Source organism: Sitodiplosis mosellana, unplaced genomic scaffold (genome assembly GCF_009176505.1).
Source record: "Sitodiplosis mosellana isolate CC-2019 unplaced genomic scaffold, AAFC_SMos_1.0 Smas_scaffold_6226, whole genome shotgun sequence".
Taxonomy (NCBI): Eukaryota; Metazoa; Arthropoda; class Insecta; order Diptera; family Cecidomyiidae; genus Sitodiplosis; species Sitodiplosis mosellana.
This window is the reverse complement of record NW_022601467.1, coordinates 6,743,916-6,761,887: the sequence shown is the minus strand read 5'-3', so window position 1 is coordinate 6,761,887 and position 17,972 is coordinate 6,743,916. Positions and strand designations below refer to the sequence as shown.

Here is a 17,972-nt window from a genome sequence, read left to right as displayed (position 1 = left end):
GCATGGCATGGCATGGCCGATTGTATTTCTTGTTGTTGTTGTTGTTGTCATCGTCGTCGTCGTTCTCCGGTGTGTAACTGCTGTTATTCATACAACTATACATTAGTTTATCAAGTGGATCCAAACATTTGCTCTCTCTCTCTCTCTGTGTCCCTTTCTCTGCCTCTCTCCATCGATACATGCTCAGTGTATATGTGCGTTTTCATCCCGTGTTTCGTGACTCTCACATTCTGCACGTTATACAAAAAGAGAGTGTGTAACCTAGCAACAGATTTTATTCGATCGATGATGATGTTCTCTCCCACTTACTGGTTCAATTACGTACAATTTCACCGCTATACCACCACCACGCTGATAGCTGATGGTTGTTGGCTGTAGGCGATATTGTTGGTTTTGATTTTAGCCCGAGAAAGAGAGCACCAGTAGTCGACTGCTACAACGAAAATGTCGACGATGAAGACACACATACAAGTAGCATTGCAAGATTGAAAAGGAAAAAAAAAATGCGTTATGCATACCAAACGGAAAATTGAGCTGAGAATATTTGGAACATTTGGCCTCGCAGGCGCCTACAACGTTCACTTTGGATTCATTTACGTCATTGTTGTTTGACTGTATACGAAACACTCTTGGTCTCGCATCACTGTGTGTTTTTCTGTACATGATGCTCTTCTATGTCTCTTTGGTGACCTCTGTGTTTGTGTGCGAATGTATAGCAGAGTATGTGTGTATATGCTAGTACGGTGATGTACGAGAAAAAGTGGATAAACCATAATGAAGAAAACCAGAGCAGCAATGAATATTGCGTGTTGAACTAAATTATCTTATCCCAGCATCGTGTACAAGGGAGACAAGAGAGAGAAAAAAAAGATATAATGTAACTGATATTAGAACAAATGTCATGTGATGAATCGACTTGAAGGCGTAAAAAAGCATGGCCATGATATCAACAGATATTTTTTTCGGCTATTTCAATTTGTATTCAATGATTGCACAGTTGAATCGGAATAAAAAAGAAATCTCCATCAAAAAAGTAATTAATTCAAATTAAAAGAAATGATACCATTTGATATGCAGAGTTTATATACTTTTGTAAGATATGCAATTCGGGATGAATTTTTTTCATTGTTGCTTCTGCTGCTGCTGCTGCTGCTGCTGTTTTTGTTGTTATTTTTGTAGCTAAATCATCGTCATAGGGGTAAAAGCACACATAATCGCCCAGCCACTTCATCATTGTTTGCCTTTCTGCTAACAACATACAAGTGCATCAGTTTTTGATGTTTCCATAATTGTTCCCGTGCATATAAATATGGGAATAGCGACGCAGTACGTCGTTCGCTGACGTAGTGGTTGCTTTCGTCGTCGTCGCCGTCGCCGTCGGTTGGCTTTATATGCACTTTGCAATGTGCGCGCCGAGAGAGTACCGCAGCAAACATGCCAGATAGCTAAATGGGGAGGAATCGCTATCTTTTTTTTGTTCACAGTCAGTTAATTTGGCCATGTGAAACATCCAGCAAATCAACATAATGATTTGTTTCACAGTTTATAGGTTTCGCTGCATTAATTGTTTGTTGCTCGGGACAAAATGACGCGCATGCTGTAACAGTTGGTGTATGGTGTGTAACATCTCGCTCGATTAATGTATCATGAGCACGATGTATGTATAGATCCAGTCGGACTAATCATTATTTGATGCCCTTTTTTCAGCAAAAATTTATTTTCTCGCTCCGCCCGTTCTCTTCCTATCTCTCTCTCTCTCTCTCTTTCTCTCTCTGTTGCTCTTATGCTTTTGCATTTGACAGGAGCCGAAATTTGTGCTTGTGAAAACCGCTTTTCGCATTCATGATTCCCGAGATCCACCAGTCAAATTGAATAAATCCAGTGATTTGGCCGAAAAGCTTTACATCGACAATATTCGATGGCTTTGATAAATTTCCCATGAGCGTAAACGCAAAACTGGCTCGGATAATGAAATTCAGTCCATGGAAATAAGTGGGCAGCAATTAAAATGTAACAATAGTGTGCAGTAAATAGAGACGAACAAAAAGTAATGTTTCCCTCTTGTTTTATTTTTTTGTTCTCTTTATCACTCTTCTTTTTCTCCATCGTACGTGAAGCCAAACTGATTAGTTCACCGTTACATGCGTACAGTCTGAAGTGCCACCATATTTTTGTGCTCATCTCATTTTCGTTTTGGTTCAGTGGTATTTGTGTTGTTAGCATGTAACGCGCAGCGTTTATTGTAACCACGACGAGTTTTTTTCCCTGTGAAGTAACAACAGTTGCGCTGAAGCTCACATCCAAGCAACCGAATCTTTGTTAATCCATTTCTCGCTCTAGCACTCTCTATCTGTATATGGTTCTCTTTCTGTACCGTTCTCTGCATCCGTCTCTCACGAGTCTTTCGCTCGATTTTGTGTTGCGCTCGCAAATTTGTCGGAGAAAAGAGAGTAAATTCACTCTTGATGCATACAGACCATGTTATTTTCCAACTCGGTACGTTGTGTGTAGCGCTCCATGGATTCAACAACACACAAAATTGTTTTTAGCAAATTGAGAAAATGAGAACAGCATTGAATGTATGGGTTTCACATTTTGACGAGATGAGCCACATTTGCGCATGAAAACCGATTGAGCTTTTTCTAACAAGCGATGGTGTACATGTTTCGGTCTCGCTTCTTCTCGCACATATTCGCGCATACGATGTGTCGACCAAGAGCTATCTCACCATATACACATCCATGCGATTTGTATCCCTTGTGGATATACATATATATGTAGAATATCATTTTGTTTTTTTTTCTTTATTTTACGTTGCTCGCTCTCTCTCTCTCTCTCTCTCTCTCTCATGGTAATTTCGCTGCGGATGTTGAAAGCATATCGCGCCAACCAGTTTAATGGAGCAGAAACCATTTGATTTTGGAAAATGTCAATTTTATTGTACAATGGCCAGGAAAATGGTCAATTTATTAGTGGGAATAGTAATTGAGAATGCAAAATGAGCAAATGATAAATCTGTCCGAGGACCAGAGATATATTGCTTTACCTGCGCCTCGGAATTTTTCCGAATAAGTGGTATAAACATTAGCTGCTGTCTAAATAAATTGCCCACCGTTTTTATTCTTTTGACTTTGCATCTGTGTATCTCTCAGCTCCGTACTTGTTTTTTTTCTTCTCTCTTTTGCCCTGCAAACATCGTACACTGTTCGCGTCCATGGCATGTGCACCGAATATATCAGATAACGATATGGTGTTCCAGAGTGTAATGGTATCCATACGCACAAGAACACAGCCAAATAACAAAACGGTCTGACATAGATTGTAAGTGTGCTTAGACGTACGTTGTATATGTGGTGTGTATGCTGTAAGAAAATTCAAATACGTTAACACATCCTGTAGTGCTCACCGAACAACAGTTTCCCCTGTATTTCTGCACACTCCGTTGGCAGATTGCTCTCGCAGCAGCAGCACCAATCTCTCTCACTCTCACACTCATACTCACAAAAACACACACGCATACAGACAGGCACGAAAACGACACGCACACATTCACGCTCTCCATGGTGAGCATTTCATTCGTTACGTTCAGTGCAATTCAGTTGGTTCATTGTAGTGGTTTCCAGCATTGTCCATATTTGACGCGTTCAGATCAGTAAAGCAGCTCATGTTGCTGGAGCATTCACTCTCTATCTCCCGTTCTCTCGCTGTATCTCTCCAGCGCTCTCTTTTTCTCTCTCTCGCGCGCGCTCATTTTCTCAGTGTCTCGAAATCGAACTGGAGCATATTTCTCGCATGAAATTCCGTCACAAAAGGCCTTGATACTACTGACGGTGGAATATGGGCGTTCAAGATAACTAAAAAATCCAATTTCAGTTTTATCGAGAACGTCGTGCGGTGTGGTGCAGAATAGACACGAGTTAAAATTTAGATTAAAACAAAAAAATATACATAGAACGATTTAAATAGAATAAAAATCAAACAAACGAGCAAACGAACAAAATTGTAAAAAGCACATAAATTTTTTTTGCAAAGAAAAAACTCACGTTTCATTCGATTTCGAACGAATGTTAAAGCCTTTTCATCGATTCACACACACAAACACACACAGAAAATACGCACGGGAAATTTTTTCAATTACACACATTTTTAAACGAACATCAAATGAAGAAAAAAAATTCGGCGTCAATGAGAAAACTCACAATCAAAACACGTAACGTAGCTTGCGTCAACTCATTATAACCAGAAGAGAGAAAAGAGAGAAAGAGCGTGAAAAAATTGATTACAGGAAAATAGGCCGCAAATTGAAAACCAAATCAAAATCTTCGGATTCGTTTTTCGTCGACAAACAACAATTAGCTAGTGAACAGTTTTTCTTTGTTTCAAAAAACAACATCAACAGTGTAAACCACATTTCAGTGAAACAAAACGAATCCTGAATTCGGAGTCATTTGAAAATCGTTTGAAACGAAACCGAATAACACAACAGCAACAAATAAAATAAAAATTGCGAATAATTGTTACGAATATAATTATTTAATAGTGTCTGTGTGACCGTAAATATAAGCAGCGAATACGTCGTCGTAATATTTCTTGTTCTTGTTAACGTCGTCGTCTTCGGCGCCGTTGTCATCATCGTACATTGTGTGTATGCGTGTTCTACGTTTGGCGTTCACTTTTGATGGCTATTAATACATTTAAGCACTCGTGATTTGACTGGTTATTCGGTTTTGTCTCATATCAAAACGAAAAATTATAATCACTCGAAAAAAAACTCGAATTCCTCCAGAAAACAAGAAGGCATGTGAAATAAAAAGCGCTGTTATGTTAAAGACGGTGAAAAAGTCGTAAATAAGCCGTGTATTCAACGCGTATTTGTATACACATTATATATACCACATACATCAACAATAACAACAACAACAACAACAACAAAAAAGAGCAGTGTAGATAGTAATGCAACAGTGTCCGAAGGAAATTCATTCAGCAAGCCTTGCGTATAGAGGATTTTATGTATATATGTGTCTGTGTGAGCGTAACTGCAAAACAGTAAATTCGATATTCGAACGGGAAGAAAAGTTGTGTCGAAATTAAAAGCACAGTTTCTGTCTGATAGAGAAGTGATTGATGCAGCAGCAGTAATCGTATCAGCAGCCAGATATCTCATTCGCCTGTCAGCTGCAGTTATATAATTTTATGCCCTCGAAATGTTTTCGTATGGCATAAGACTAATGTTGAGCAATTTCCTGCGTTAGCAATTCAAAGAACATTAGCATCGGTCTCTCTGGAAGACACAGCAACAGCGACATCGACACAAAGCCGTTTATTTGGGATTCGTGTATTTGGCGAGATTGATTGACGTACGAAACAAGTTGTGTGCTACTTGGTTTTGTGAGTGTTGGCGTCAAAAGCCTCCCTGTCTTGAACAACCGACAAAAAGCTGGATGCTTGTTTTCTCTCGTAAGAGTCGGCACATATAGAATCTTCAGTGAGTGTGAGTGTGTGTGTGTGTGTGTGTGCCACCGCTGCCACCATCGTTGAGTAAGCGAAACAAAGTAAGAGAGAGAGAGAGAGAGAGAGAGAGAGAGAGAGAGAGAGAGAAAGACAGAGGGAGAGAGAAAGTGTGCATAGTATCGAAGTAAAAATATCTGAGCGTGGCATCGCTGCTTTAACGCCACTATGTGATTAACCGAGCCGAACTGGCAATTGGAATAGAATAGTGGCATGAATAAGTGTCCACGTTGTCTGAGCAAAGAACAAATAGGCGAATTTAAAATAAACACGTTCAGAACGAAAAGTCTCGTTAGTGGCTTTTCATTCTGGCAGCGTCACAGTCGGATACCGATAATTCTGCAACCACTGTCGACAAAAACGCATTACGATTGCATTGTTGTTGCGTCATAGTGCAAATAACACCCGTAACCGGATCATCATCGACAACGGCTTCAGTGAAAGATGTCGGTAGCAGTGGTAGTCGAAAAAAAGTTTGCATATGCAATGCAGCACCGTGCCGCATTGAGGCGCTTCAACAGCAGTCATCGTACAGATCGAGTGCATTGTTGAAGAAGGAACAACATGGTTCTCTGGATCGGCTTCTACCGCTGGAAAAGGCGGCGCCTGAAGAAAAAACCATGAAAATGCAACAAATCAGCGAACAAAACTACAGTGAGTAGACAATTTTCTTTTCGACTCTTGTATTCGTTATGCGCCAACGAATTTGTTGCAGCCGACAGAAAAAATCGCATGCACGATTTCATTTCAAAACGTACGGCTTTCTATTTGTATATTTGACTTGCTGGAAATTCGCTTTCCGTATTTCAATTTGAATTGTGCCACGTTTTGAAAGGGAAATTGTCAGCTCAATTTTTCTATTTCGCTTCGGCAAATTGTTGGCGCTTCAGACAGCGAAATGAGGGAGACGGAAAGAAAAGTAGTCTAACTCAATTGCAAATTTTACAGAATATGAAAAGTTTTATCACGACTTCAACGGTAAATTATATGAGATAACCCGCAAAGTGCCATTAACAGCAAATGATCACAGCGTTTCGGCTGCCACTGCACACGATCAACTGCAACAATTCAAACATCAGCATGAATTGTTTGATCGCAAGAAAATTTTGACACGACAACATTCACAACCACAACCAGAAAAACCTCAGCCACCACCACGAACATCGTCTCGGTCGAAAAGCAGCGAGACTGACTACATTAACGCACCAATTAAATTCGATGCAACCAATGAACCGCTATTCGATCGCACCCAACGCCAACGCCATTCGTCTCGTTCGGTTGGTGGTTTCGATCGCGATGCCGAGTTCGGTGGCAACAAAAATGCCATACACCAACGACACTCGTCCGGACCAAGTGAACTCATTACGCAAAAGGGCGATTCGTCGGATTGGATTCTGAATTTGCCGCATAAAGGCGATAAAAAGCAAGAGATCCGAATCAGCGAAACATTAAAAAACGAATTGCTGCAAATACTTCAGCGAAAGCGGCCACTACAGCGGCAAGACTCTGGACCAAATGATTATGCACAGTTGCAAAACAATATGGAAAACATCATCGAATGGATAAAATCGCAACACACCGGTAAAAATGTTCAAGTATCATCGGCCAAAGATGAGAAAAATCTTAAGACTGCGAAAAACGAGCAATATTCCGTACCGCGAAAGCGCCATTCGTTCGGGCACACCGATCCAAATAAGTGTGCCGGCAACGTTGGCAACACACCAGACTGGTTAAACTATCCGGCAACGGGTCGGGCCACAGATGCCGATCGAAATAGACTAGATATAGCAGCAAGTAGTAATGTTGACATATCAAATAATTTTAAGTCGGTTAGAAATGCTGAACATCGCCATCATCACGAACGAACGAGACACAATCGAAAGCTACGTCATTCAGCAAGTGAAGTAGTCACTCCAGCTTCCGAAAAAATGGCATCAAAATACACATCAAAACGAGAAAAATATCAATACATTTTTAAAGCGCCTTCAACGAGCATCGATCAAAATGCCATAAACGAGCAACGATCGACGAGCCGAGAACGGCCACGTCGCAATCACACGCAACGATCGGCCACCGTGTCCGATATGTCACATCAGCACAAGCAATCGTCGGAACGGGAATCGTCGCACAGCTCGTCGTTGACCAAATGCACGGATCCAATGTGCACATTGTTGCCCATTTGCACGAATCCCAACTGTCGACTCAACGATTGTTTCAATACCAGACGGTGTTCGTCTTTGACGCGTTGCGGTGAGCCAAAATGCACGAATGAATGCTTCCAGCTTCAGTCGTTTCCGGAATGTATGGATCCGAAATGCGTTTGTCACCGATCAAACAATGCCTGTAATTGTAAGTCGTGTCGCGTTTGCGAGCAACCTTTATTTCAGCATAACAATGGAGCCGAATGTCGGCGTGTATGTGAGACGGAGAGCAAAAGATAGCGAAGAAGAAAAAAAACCAAATCGCTTGATTTCCGCTCAAGTTTCGTTGGCTGGCTGCAGCCCATTGTTATGCTCAAACAAAGTGATGCGAAAGCGGAGTGGATCTAATTGCTGTACCGTTACAGATAAGCACAACTCACTGCCAAAATGTGTAAGCGCACATCGTACTGAGCATGATTCATCGTCATTTCCTCGCACCCATCGATCTCGTAACGGTTCAAATGGTGGCAAATTGGTGAAATCCGCATCAGCCGCCTCATTGAACTCGCGACGTCGACGCCATAAGACTGTTCATTTTGGCGAGAATCTATTGCGCGAAGTGTGCCAAAATCGTAAACTGATCGAACCATTTCAAAAAACTCCGTCCGAGAAAACGTCAACAATGCAAGACAACATTCAGCTACTATATAATTTCGTTGAGGGTGTACTGAGCGCATGGGTCGATGAAGATGATGAAACCGTTCGATCTGGTGCCGAATCGGAACCGGAACGTGGACGCCCACTCAAGCCGCTCTATCTATGTGATCGCATTCGTTTGAAAACAATAAGTCGCGTTGTACACGAAGCGGCTCAATTAAGGGGAACACTTAAATTAGGAAACTCTCGTTATCGTCACAGACACTGGCGCGGTACAGCCAAAATCTGTAACGAACGATTCTTACGTAAGGTAAATCAATTATAAACATAATAACAAACAAAAACAAGAAGAAAAAAAATTATTATCGAACAGAAATTATTTTTTCCATCTGAGAAAGGGAGCTTGGTCGCTGTGAAGCCTCCGGCACATTGACATCACTTCATTTCGTTTCGTTTCGTTTCGTTTTGAATATATTTACTGTCCCAAAAAATCGATCCGAATTATCGGATTTTATCAATTCAACTCATGAAATTTTATAATTATGTGCAAATCCTTGATACCGTTCATCTTAAACCTCAGAGAGCGATAGACAGAGAGAGAAAGAGAGAGAGAAAAAAAATGAACTGAGTCGCTCTCCATATCCCTCCAATTTAAACAAAAGAACACACATTTATGCTTCATTTCATTCAATTGATTTTTGGAGGAGGCAACGAATTTTTTTTTGTCGTTTTCCATCATATCCTGCTGAGCGAGAACGACTCACAGCAAAAGTTACGCGGATTATGAGTTACAATGGAAATATATTCGCTTCAAATTCAATGCTTCTTATGCAGATGCAAACTTTTTTGAAAATTAAATTCAGCCAACTGAATGTAACACAATGATACAACTTAAAAGTGAACCCGTTTAACCAAAGCGAAAAAAAATCTCTCTCTTTCACTCTCTTTCTCTCTGTGTATGTATGTATGTGTGTGCGTCATGAACAGGAACCAACATTGAATTAATTTACATTTTTTTATGGGCCCTTCGTATTCGTTCACGCATACCGAACTAAATTCAGACCGTACTTAAAACTGACACTGAAAAAGCGACGAATTCCATCCTTTGATGGAAACAAGTATGGGACAAGCTTGTGTTCGATTCATGCGAATTTTGTTCGAACAAACCAACCAACCAACAAAAGTAAGAGAAACGAAGAAATTTTTTTTTTTAAAAGACATACAATTAGATTTTCCAGATCCACTTTGTGGAGAAAGAGCGAGAGAGAGTTGGAAAATGATTTGAGCTCTCGTTTATCTGTAATCAAAGTCTCATTCACATAATACTCTAATCGAAGATGGCATAAAGTATGTGTACAATACAATATACATTTTTTTTGGCTCAATTTATGGGTTTTAAACCGCGCGTTCGGCATTTGCTTGAGGGGGCGCGATGGAAATGGAAAAAAATGCGTGTAAATATATAAATCAAATTATCTGAAAATTCCAGCGAATCATTTTCGTAAACCACGTACTTCTCATTGCCTTTTGCTTCATTTTCGGCATGTGCTTTTTTTCGTTGGTGCTGCTGTTGTTGCGAAAGTAATTGCATGCCAAATGAAACCATGCGATAATATTTTATGAGTATATTTATTCAGGTATTTTTGTGGATTCCATTTTCTACTTGGATATGATGGGAAAAAATCTGAAAGTAGCAGCAGAGGGAAAAAAGAAACCCATCGGCAATTGAAATATGTATATAGAAAATGCGCCCTTATTGATTTGGCGAATTGAATGGGGGATGCTGACACTCAACGCTGACCACATCAAATTAAGTTGTGCTTGTTAAAAAGAAGTTCCCTGTCAACATTTTGCAAACTAACAATTGCGCCTGGGAAAGGAGAAAGGTTGGGCTACCCATTGAAATAAAGTCGATGAAAATTATTGAAAACTTTCATACAAAATGTGAATAGTTTGAAAGTTCTGTCAACGGTGCTGCCATTTGCCCAAAAGCTTAATTATGTTTGCCTTAATAATATTTCATACCTTTATCCGAACGTGATAAGAATGTGTTGTCGATTGACCAAACACTACACATTCACTTCATGAAGAATGAGTTTGATGATTCAACAAACTACAGTCAAATTGATGTTCGTTGTGAAAGCCATTGCCAAAGTAATTGTGACGCTTCTGCACATCGATGATAAAACTACCATTTGAATGCATCAATGTCCACGAAGTGAAAATGATGATGCTATTCATTCGTTAATTATAATAATACAATCGAAAACCGACATTGTACTCGATAAAATATTTTCGGTCAGAGTTCGACAATTGCAAATGTGTTCGCTACTCTCTCATTCATTCATTCATTTACTCTCTCTTTCTCCATCATTCTCCTTCTGCGCTCATTCGCTCGCTCTTTTTTTAGTCAGTGAAAATAATAATTAATGCTTCATCCGTTTGAAATATGCAAATCAATGCAAATGCTTCATATTTAAGGTACATTGAATATGAAAATATGATAACAGTAGCTCGAACAGTGCACACTGCACAAATCATATCGATAGAAAGTGAGCGAGATGGAGATGGAGATGAAGATGGAGAGAGAGAGAGGTGCAAACAAAAACTCAATTCGAACACCTTGAAGTGTATCCAGTATAAACGAAAATTTTATTTCACTGGGAAATAAACGTAAAATGTTGAAATATTGAAATGTCACTTGGTACCGATGCTTTTGCAGCCGATAGTTGTAGCAGCAGCATAACTGTGTGTCTTTCTGTGTATGTATGTACTTTAAGAAGAAAAGTTTCAAAGTTGCCGTCGACTTATTTGAGTGTGACTTCATACTGCTGCATGCTGGAATGTTCGTACCAAAACTTGGATTGTCTGTGCATCGTTTAAATATAAATGTACAATTTAGCCCCAGAATGTACAGTACAAACTGTATACAAGTTGCGAGCAACGGCAGTAGCACGAAACAGTAACAGCAAAAGAGAGTCTAAACCGAACACATGAACTAGAAAAGAAATGGAAAAATAATGGTGGATCTAAGGGAGATTTATGCAGCAATGGAAATGAAACTCAATCGTAAACTGACTTTGAAACTGCATAAAGTATTGTGGTATGTGCGTGCGTGCATGTGTGTGTGTGTGTGTGCCACGGTTTGTATATGCCTGTATTGTGTGCTCATTCGCATGGCAAGATTCAAAAGCATTTACATCTAAGTAGCACACCGCAGAAACTTTGTGTTTGCTTTCATTCGTTTGGTTGTCTTTTATTTCGTTCCATTTGGAATGTTCCTTACATTTCTCCCTCTGATCTGTACTATATATACATATATATTCAGCGTCTTCTCTCTTTTGTTCCGTTTTGAAAATCGCATGTTGTCGATTTACACGGAAAAGTGTGTTAATACAGCATATTCCATCAAATGAGTGCGCAGTTGCGAATACAAATACAACTACGACTACGAACACGAACTAGAATACATCGGGGGCTAGCTTTGTCAATGCATCGAAATAATGCTACTCTTTCACACTGAACACAGTCATTCCACATTCCTTTCAAATGAACGAACAGTTGCTTCTCAGCGCTTCTGAGCAATTTCTCTACACAATCCCATCCCACACCACCTATCCGACCGGAACGTTTATGAGAGAATTCCAAGTTTTTCATCCAGCCGCAGCAAATGATGACATACACATGCGTTTGCCTTCACAAATGGAATGTATTGAACACACCTTGATCGAATTGTAACGAAATCAAAAGAGGCAAACGATGAAATACCAATCTAGCGAAAATCATGCAGCTCAATAGATGATTTCAATTTCAAATGTGACCGTCACCAAGACTTGTTAGCTGTGATAGCAATAATCAAATTCACTTGAACATCGCAATAACGATAACAGGCCCACATGCGCGCGCACGCATATTCCAACAACGGAAAAAGAAACTAGTTTTTCTTTTTGCTAGAAATTCCTCGACATCTTAACTCAAGATACGATCAAATAGTTTTCTGAATTTTAATGTGGGTAAATGACGATGAAAACTTTACCTTTGCTAAGTGCAAACATATCTACGTATTTTATGCGTAACCGTAAAGTTTTATCGTTGATGTTCATGTGGAGTGGTACAGCATTTTTTTACGTGTGTACATATTAGAATATTTCTAAATAATCAGAGAAAGCAACAGCAATTTTACGTCGATTTGTATGTCTTTGGCTGGCTGTCACAATGTATTTTGCGGAATTGCAAAGTCAGAGCAATCACTTAACAGTGTTGAAATTCGGTGACTCGATTTCGTTCTTTTTTTCTTTCGTCGTTTTTTCGTTGTTGTTGCTGTTTATTTAACGTAAATTGTGAGAAAATCGCTTATGCAGAATGCTTATATTCGAGCAATGAGTGTGCGCTCAGCTTCATATGACAATGAAATCAGTTATCATTATCACTCGAGTTATTCGAATTGAAGACAAGAAGAAAAAGAAAGGAAGAAGAAGACGAAAAGAGAAAAAAAAACCCAGCCAGAGGAACGCATTACAAATGTACATTACACACATTAAAATGGAAAATCGGCGGGTAGTTGGGCGGGTATGCTCATCGCCTGGTTTGCCTTATAATGTTCGCTACGCAGATATGTAAAACTCTAACGAGATTTACATCGTGAATCGTATGTTTATACCACGATGTGAATTTAAATTTTTTTCTTCTCTTTCTTCCATTGCTTTTGTTGCTTGATCCGTGCGCTGATACAAATCAACTGTAGTTTTTGTAATGTTTTGGGAGACGATGAAGAGAAAGAGTGAGTGGCAGATGGAGGGGGTGAAAAAAGACAGAATAATAGAAACGTAAAAGGCTTAACACTGGCTGCTGCCTGAATTCAAAATGATGAAACTTAATATGTCATGTATCACAGATTTTCTCCGAGAATGAATAGACATACACACACACACACACATACGCAAAAAAAGCGAACGCTTGCTTCTTTCTCCCTCTTTCAATCACTCACACAAGGAATAACATACGGATTTATCTCATCATAAGACTTAAAGTTGCATTTTATAAGCTTAGTTGGGTCTCCCGACTGAATCAATTCTGATTTACTGTGATTTCAATCACGTTTTTTTTAAGGTTTCAAACTTTCCGTTTACTCAATGTTTTTGAATTATGAATGCGAAACAATTTAAAATCTTAAAGACAAATATTTAACATATGCAAATGAGGCATTATCAGTACGGCATCAGTGGTGGATGTGAAAATTCAAATGTACATATGATCAGTTTTTTGTTCACTTTTCTAACGTTTCGAGGAGGGGGCGAGATATACATACATCATACTAAAAAGCCGATGCTTTGAATTTATCTGGCTTTGCCAACCCACACCAATTGATGTATTGAACATTACATGGTGTTTCGAATAGTAGATGGCAACTGTAAAGGTGAACATTTGCCGAAACATTCAAATTTTTCGTTCCGATTGACAACGAAATCCCACGATCATTTTTTATTTGAATGTTTCAGTTCGCACAGTTTTGAAACAGAAAATGACAATCATCTCACGTAGCCTCCGAAATATGTATGGAAAATGTATTGACAAAATGTGAAATATAAAGATACTTACTGCTTGCCACACACACACACACACACACACACACACACACACACACACAATATTTTATATTGGATTAGGCGTTTTTCATCGTCATTGTGTATCTTTGCAAGTTCAGCAGGAACAGCATCGCATTGTCGGTATAATCCAAACTGTGTATGATGCCATCTTATACAATATTGATTTACTTTTCATTCGATATATGGATGCTTTTTATTCAAAATGATTCTCGATACCGGTGCTCTGTTTTTCATGCTCTGATCCATGTGGAAAATCGGCACAACCGTCGTGATATACAAAGGAATGGAAGAGAATTGGGAATGAAAAGAAATTGCCCCTGATTTCGATTCTTATCCAGAAGATGAATAATAACAATAATAATAATGGAGTGTCTTAAATTATTTTTTTCGTACTTGAAGTGCACAGCAGAATGAATGGTGCTGCCAATAAATGATGCTGAAAAATGAGCAAACAATGTGAAAAAATGAAGTAAATATATTTTTATGCAATGTGAGAGAGGGAGAAGGAGAGGAAGAGCGAGCGAAAGGTATAAGCACATACGCTTACTCACTATTTCACCTGGAATTAGATTGGCAAAGTTCAGTGCAAAACGATTTCGATTCACACTTAAATGTATTAATAATACAATACTCTCCAGAGCCCGAGATTCGAATCCAGAATCGAATACCATGTACTACTGCGGATGTGCTACAGTCGCTCCATGCGCAAATGTATGAATGTGCCGGAATAGATACGAGTGCGATAGATAGATAAATAGATAGTATGAAGAGATGTATGGAATGCGAATGTTGAATATGAATGTTATTATTATGGCTGTTGGTGTTTTTTTTTATGATGATAAAAAAAAGTATAACACATTACACAGCCATCGTTTTCCTATTTATTGCATATTAGAATATTGTGCAACGTATGTTCACATTTCCCCCATAATTTAATAGAGACGGTCTTTTACCACTTGTTCCCATTTATACGTGATGTATATTTTTTTTTGTTTCTTCATCCATTCATACAGAGATATTTCATCATACAATAACTTCTTGTTGCTTCATTTCTATTTCTCCCATTTTAGATTTCTGATGATGATCGTATGAGCTTAACAACTGCTGTATCCGATGAAGATGACGGCGAAAGTGTCATGGCATCACCATACAAGGCAAAAGCAACAGGAACGGCAGCCGCTTCATTTAATTGTACCGGTGCTGTTCGAAAGGCTGGGTAAGGCTCTTCGTTCTGTTTGATTTCCATTCTTTTAATTTTTTTCTCGTTAACAATTCATTTCACTCACATCCAAGCTCAATTCACCTGTCGATTTTCATTGCAATATTACGAGATTACACGACACATAGAGAACAGACACAAAAAATTAGCAATACCAATGACACAATATATTTCACTGTGGAAATTGAGCATAAAATCTCTTCCCTCGTGTAACGGCTTAGTTTAGCCAAATACTCAACTCAATTCTTCTCAACACAAACCAACAATTAAACAGTTGACGATTGTTCTGCTCAATGGAGAATTTGAATTGAAACAGCATTAGCTGAGAAACATAGAGCGATGTTTATGTCATTACAATTCAACTGCTATGGTTATTCACAAAAATAGCCTCGGCATTCATTTCAAATGCAAACAAAAGTCATCTTTTTATGAAAGAATTGTCTTAGTTTGGTATCTTTTCTGTAGCTTACTTTGCTCTTGTTAGTTTTCGCGTTTAAACGCAAAGTTCTACGAGTATTCCTTTAAAATTGCATTGTCCATTTGAGACGACTTTCAGCTTGCAACGGGACTCGCCGTTTTGCAATTATGTTTAAACAAATAAAAAGATACATAAAATCCTTTCTTGCCCCAAGTCGTTCCATTAAAAATGCTCATAAAGTTTTGAATTTCTCATAATAATAATGATGATAATAACTGCGCTTCTTATTATTGGTTTTGGCGATGATTAAATGGAATGATGTTTTATCGATCGTTTCAATTTTCTCCCTTCGCTCGCTCTCTTCCTCTGTTTTTGACTTCGTACGAAAAAATCAACATCTCATTATTCAAGAAGCTTGGAATTTGATAGAATTTTTTTTTTGATTATTCAGCCAAAGTTTATAGGAATCTGGCGAAAATTTGTATTTATATTTTGTTCTTTCGTTTTCTTCTCGATATTTTTTCATTTGTGCAATTTTTCCCACCACGTTCCTCCGTGCCGCGTATGGATTTTAGATTTTTATCTGTGAAAAAGTGGCTGTTACGTAAAAAGCATCAAATCGAATTGGCACGCAAGCGAGGATGGAAGGGCTATTGGGTTTGTTTGAAAGGAACAACTTTATTGTTTTATCCATGCGATTCGCGAGAGGGTCGCACCGTCGATTCAGCACCAAAGCATTTGATTATCGTCGATGGCGCCATTATGCAGCCAATACCCGAGCATCCAAAGCGCGACTACATATTCTGTTTGAGCACTGCATTCGGCGATGCGTACCTGTTTCAGGCTCCGTGCCAGGTAAGACAAGATTTATCAAAACTTTGTTGTTCGCATTTTAAAATGCGATTTATTAAAAAAAAAAAATAAAAAAAAAATGAAATTGCATTTTCGAAAAGAAGAAACAACAACTAGAAGTGAAAAGAAAATAGCAGACGAACGAACGATTACAAGATTGAAACACTATACTATTTACAAGTACAGTACGCCCCCGCAAATTAGAAACCCGAGAATTAGAAAACCTCAGAAATTAGAAATGAAATTCAGGTTTGAAAATTTGTATGGAAAATTTCTAATTTCCGGGGTTCATTTCTAATTTACGGGGTTTCCGAATCATTTCATTCAAGACAAAGGGAAATTTACTTCATTTTTAATGAAAAAGCGTAATTGAAGTCTTTTCCATTTCGTTGAATAACTATATTAGTAGATCAGCTTGAGATTTTCGACGTTTACCATGAAGTTAAAAATTAAGTCAAGAAGTAATCTGTTCCATATTGTCTGCGTCAATCATCAATCATTAACAAATCGAAACCGATTTGTTACATAAGAGAATTTGCATATACAAAATTGTATATAGAATGCTAACGTTTTGATATAATAAGAACAGCCATTTATTCCGGTCATCATTTATTTCGGTTCGTTCCGAGGAGTAGTTTATCCAGTAAAATAAACTGACAGACTTACTATATATTTATAATCACTAAAATAACAGCTTATAAGCATTTATTTACATACAATACTTGATTGAACAGTGTTCAATATATTGTTTTCAATCAAGCAAATCATTCCCCCTATCAGTTTTTCATTTGATACACCGTTTTTGGATGAAATTGAAAAAACCTCAGAAATTAGAAAACCTCGCAAATTGGAAATGGTCTCAGAACATTTCTTTTCTAATTTGCGGGGGCGTACTGTATGTTTCGAAAGGTGCTTGTGTTAAATTGGGCGTCACTAAGCACAAACACAAATATTCTGACTCTACTCTCGAAAATTATTTCTCAATTCAATTTTGTAGCTTTTTAATATGGATCCAAGACGAATTTGCTTCATCTTCTCCCTTCATTCAACATATATATCCATTTATAGCATATATACGTATGGCGTATAGAAGTTTCAATTCATCAATATCATGTCATAAACAAGCGATACTCGCAAACTTTTCCCTTTCTCTCCAACTAAGATAATAAAGAAATAATTAAAACTTTTCTCCATTTCCACTTCCCGTTGACTTTCTCCACACTCATTCTCTCTACAAATCAATGAGACGATAAAAAAAATCACATTTTCTCGCCATAGTACACACACTTACCTTCTCTCTCTCTCTCTTTGTCCACCAAACACAGCGACTTTGTGTGTTCATTTTGTGCTCGCTCACACGAAGCATGGCACGCTAGCATTTAACAATACAAAGATATTTCACGCTGTTGACCTTTTAACTTTATGGAAATAGAAAAAGGGAGCAGTCATGAGAAAACGGGCTTCTATGACTAAATCACTGGTGCTTCCGAGAAATACCGCTTTATGCGAAACTTCATAATTAATTTTGTGTGAGTTATTTTTCGAATGATTCTCTTGGTTTGAAAATAAAA

At 38.4% G+C, this 17,972-nt stretch overlaps 1 protein-coding gene across 1 annotated transcript in view; it reads left to right on the top strand.

Annotated features, from left to right (window-relative positions):
* Nucleotides 1–17,972, top strand: part of LOC129579269 (protein still life, isoform SIF type 1) — a gene marked incomplete in the record, with an annotated part of 112,309 nt that overhangs the window by 39,125 nt on the left and 55,212 nt on the right. Inside the window, 2 exon segments of the mRNA XM_055469165.1 lie at nucleotides 14,983–15,128; nucleotides 16,125–16,404. Coding sequence (XP_055325140.1) covers nucleotides 14,983–15,128; nucleotides 16,125–16,404 — 426 coding nt within the window.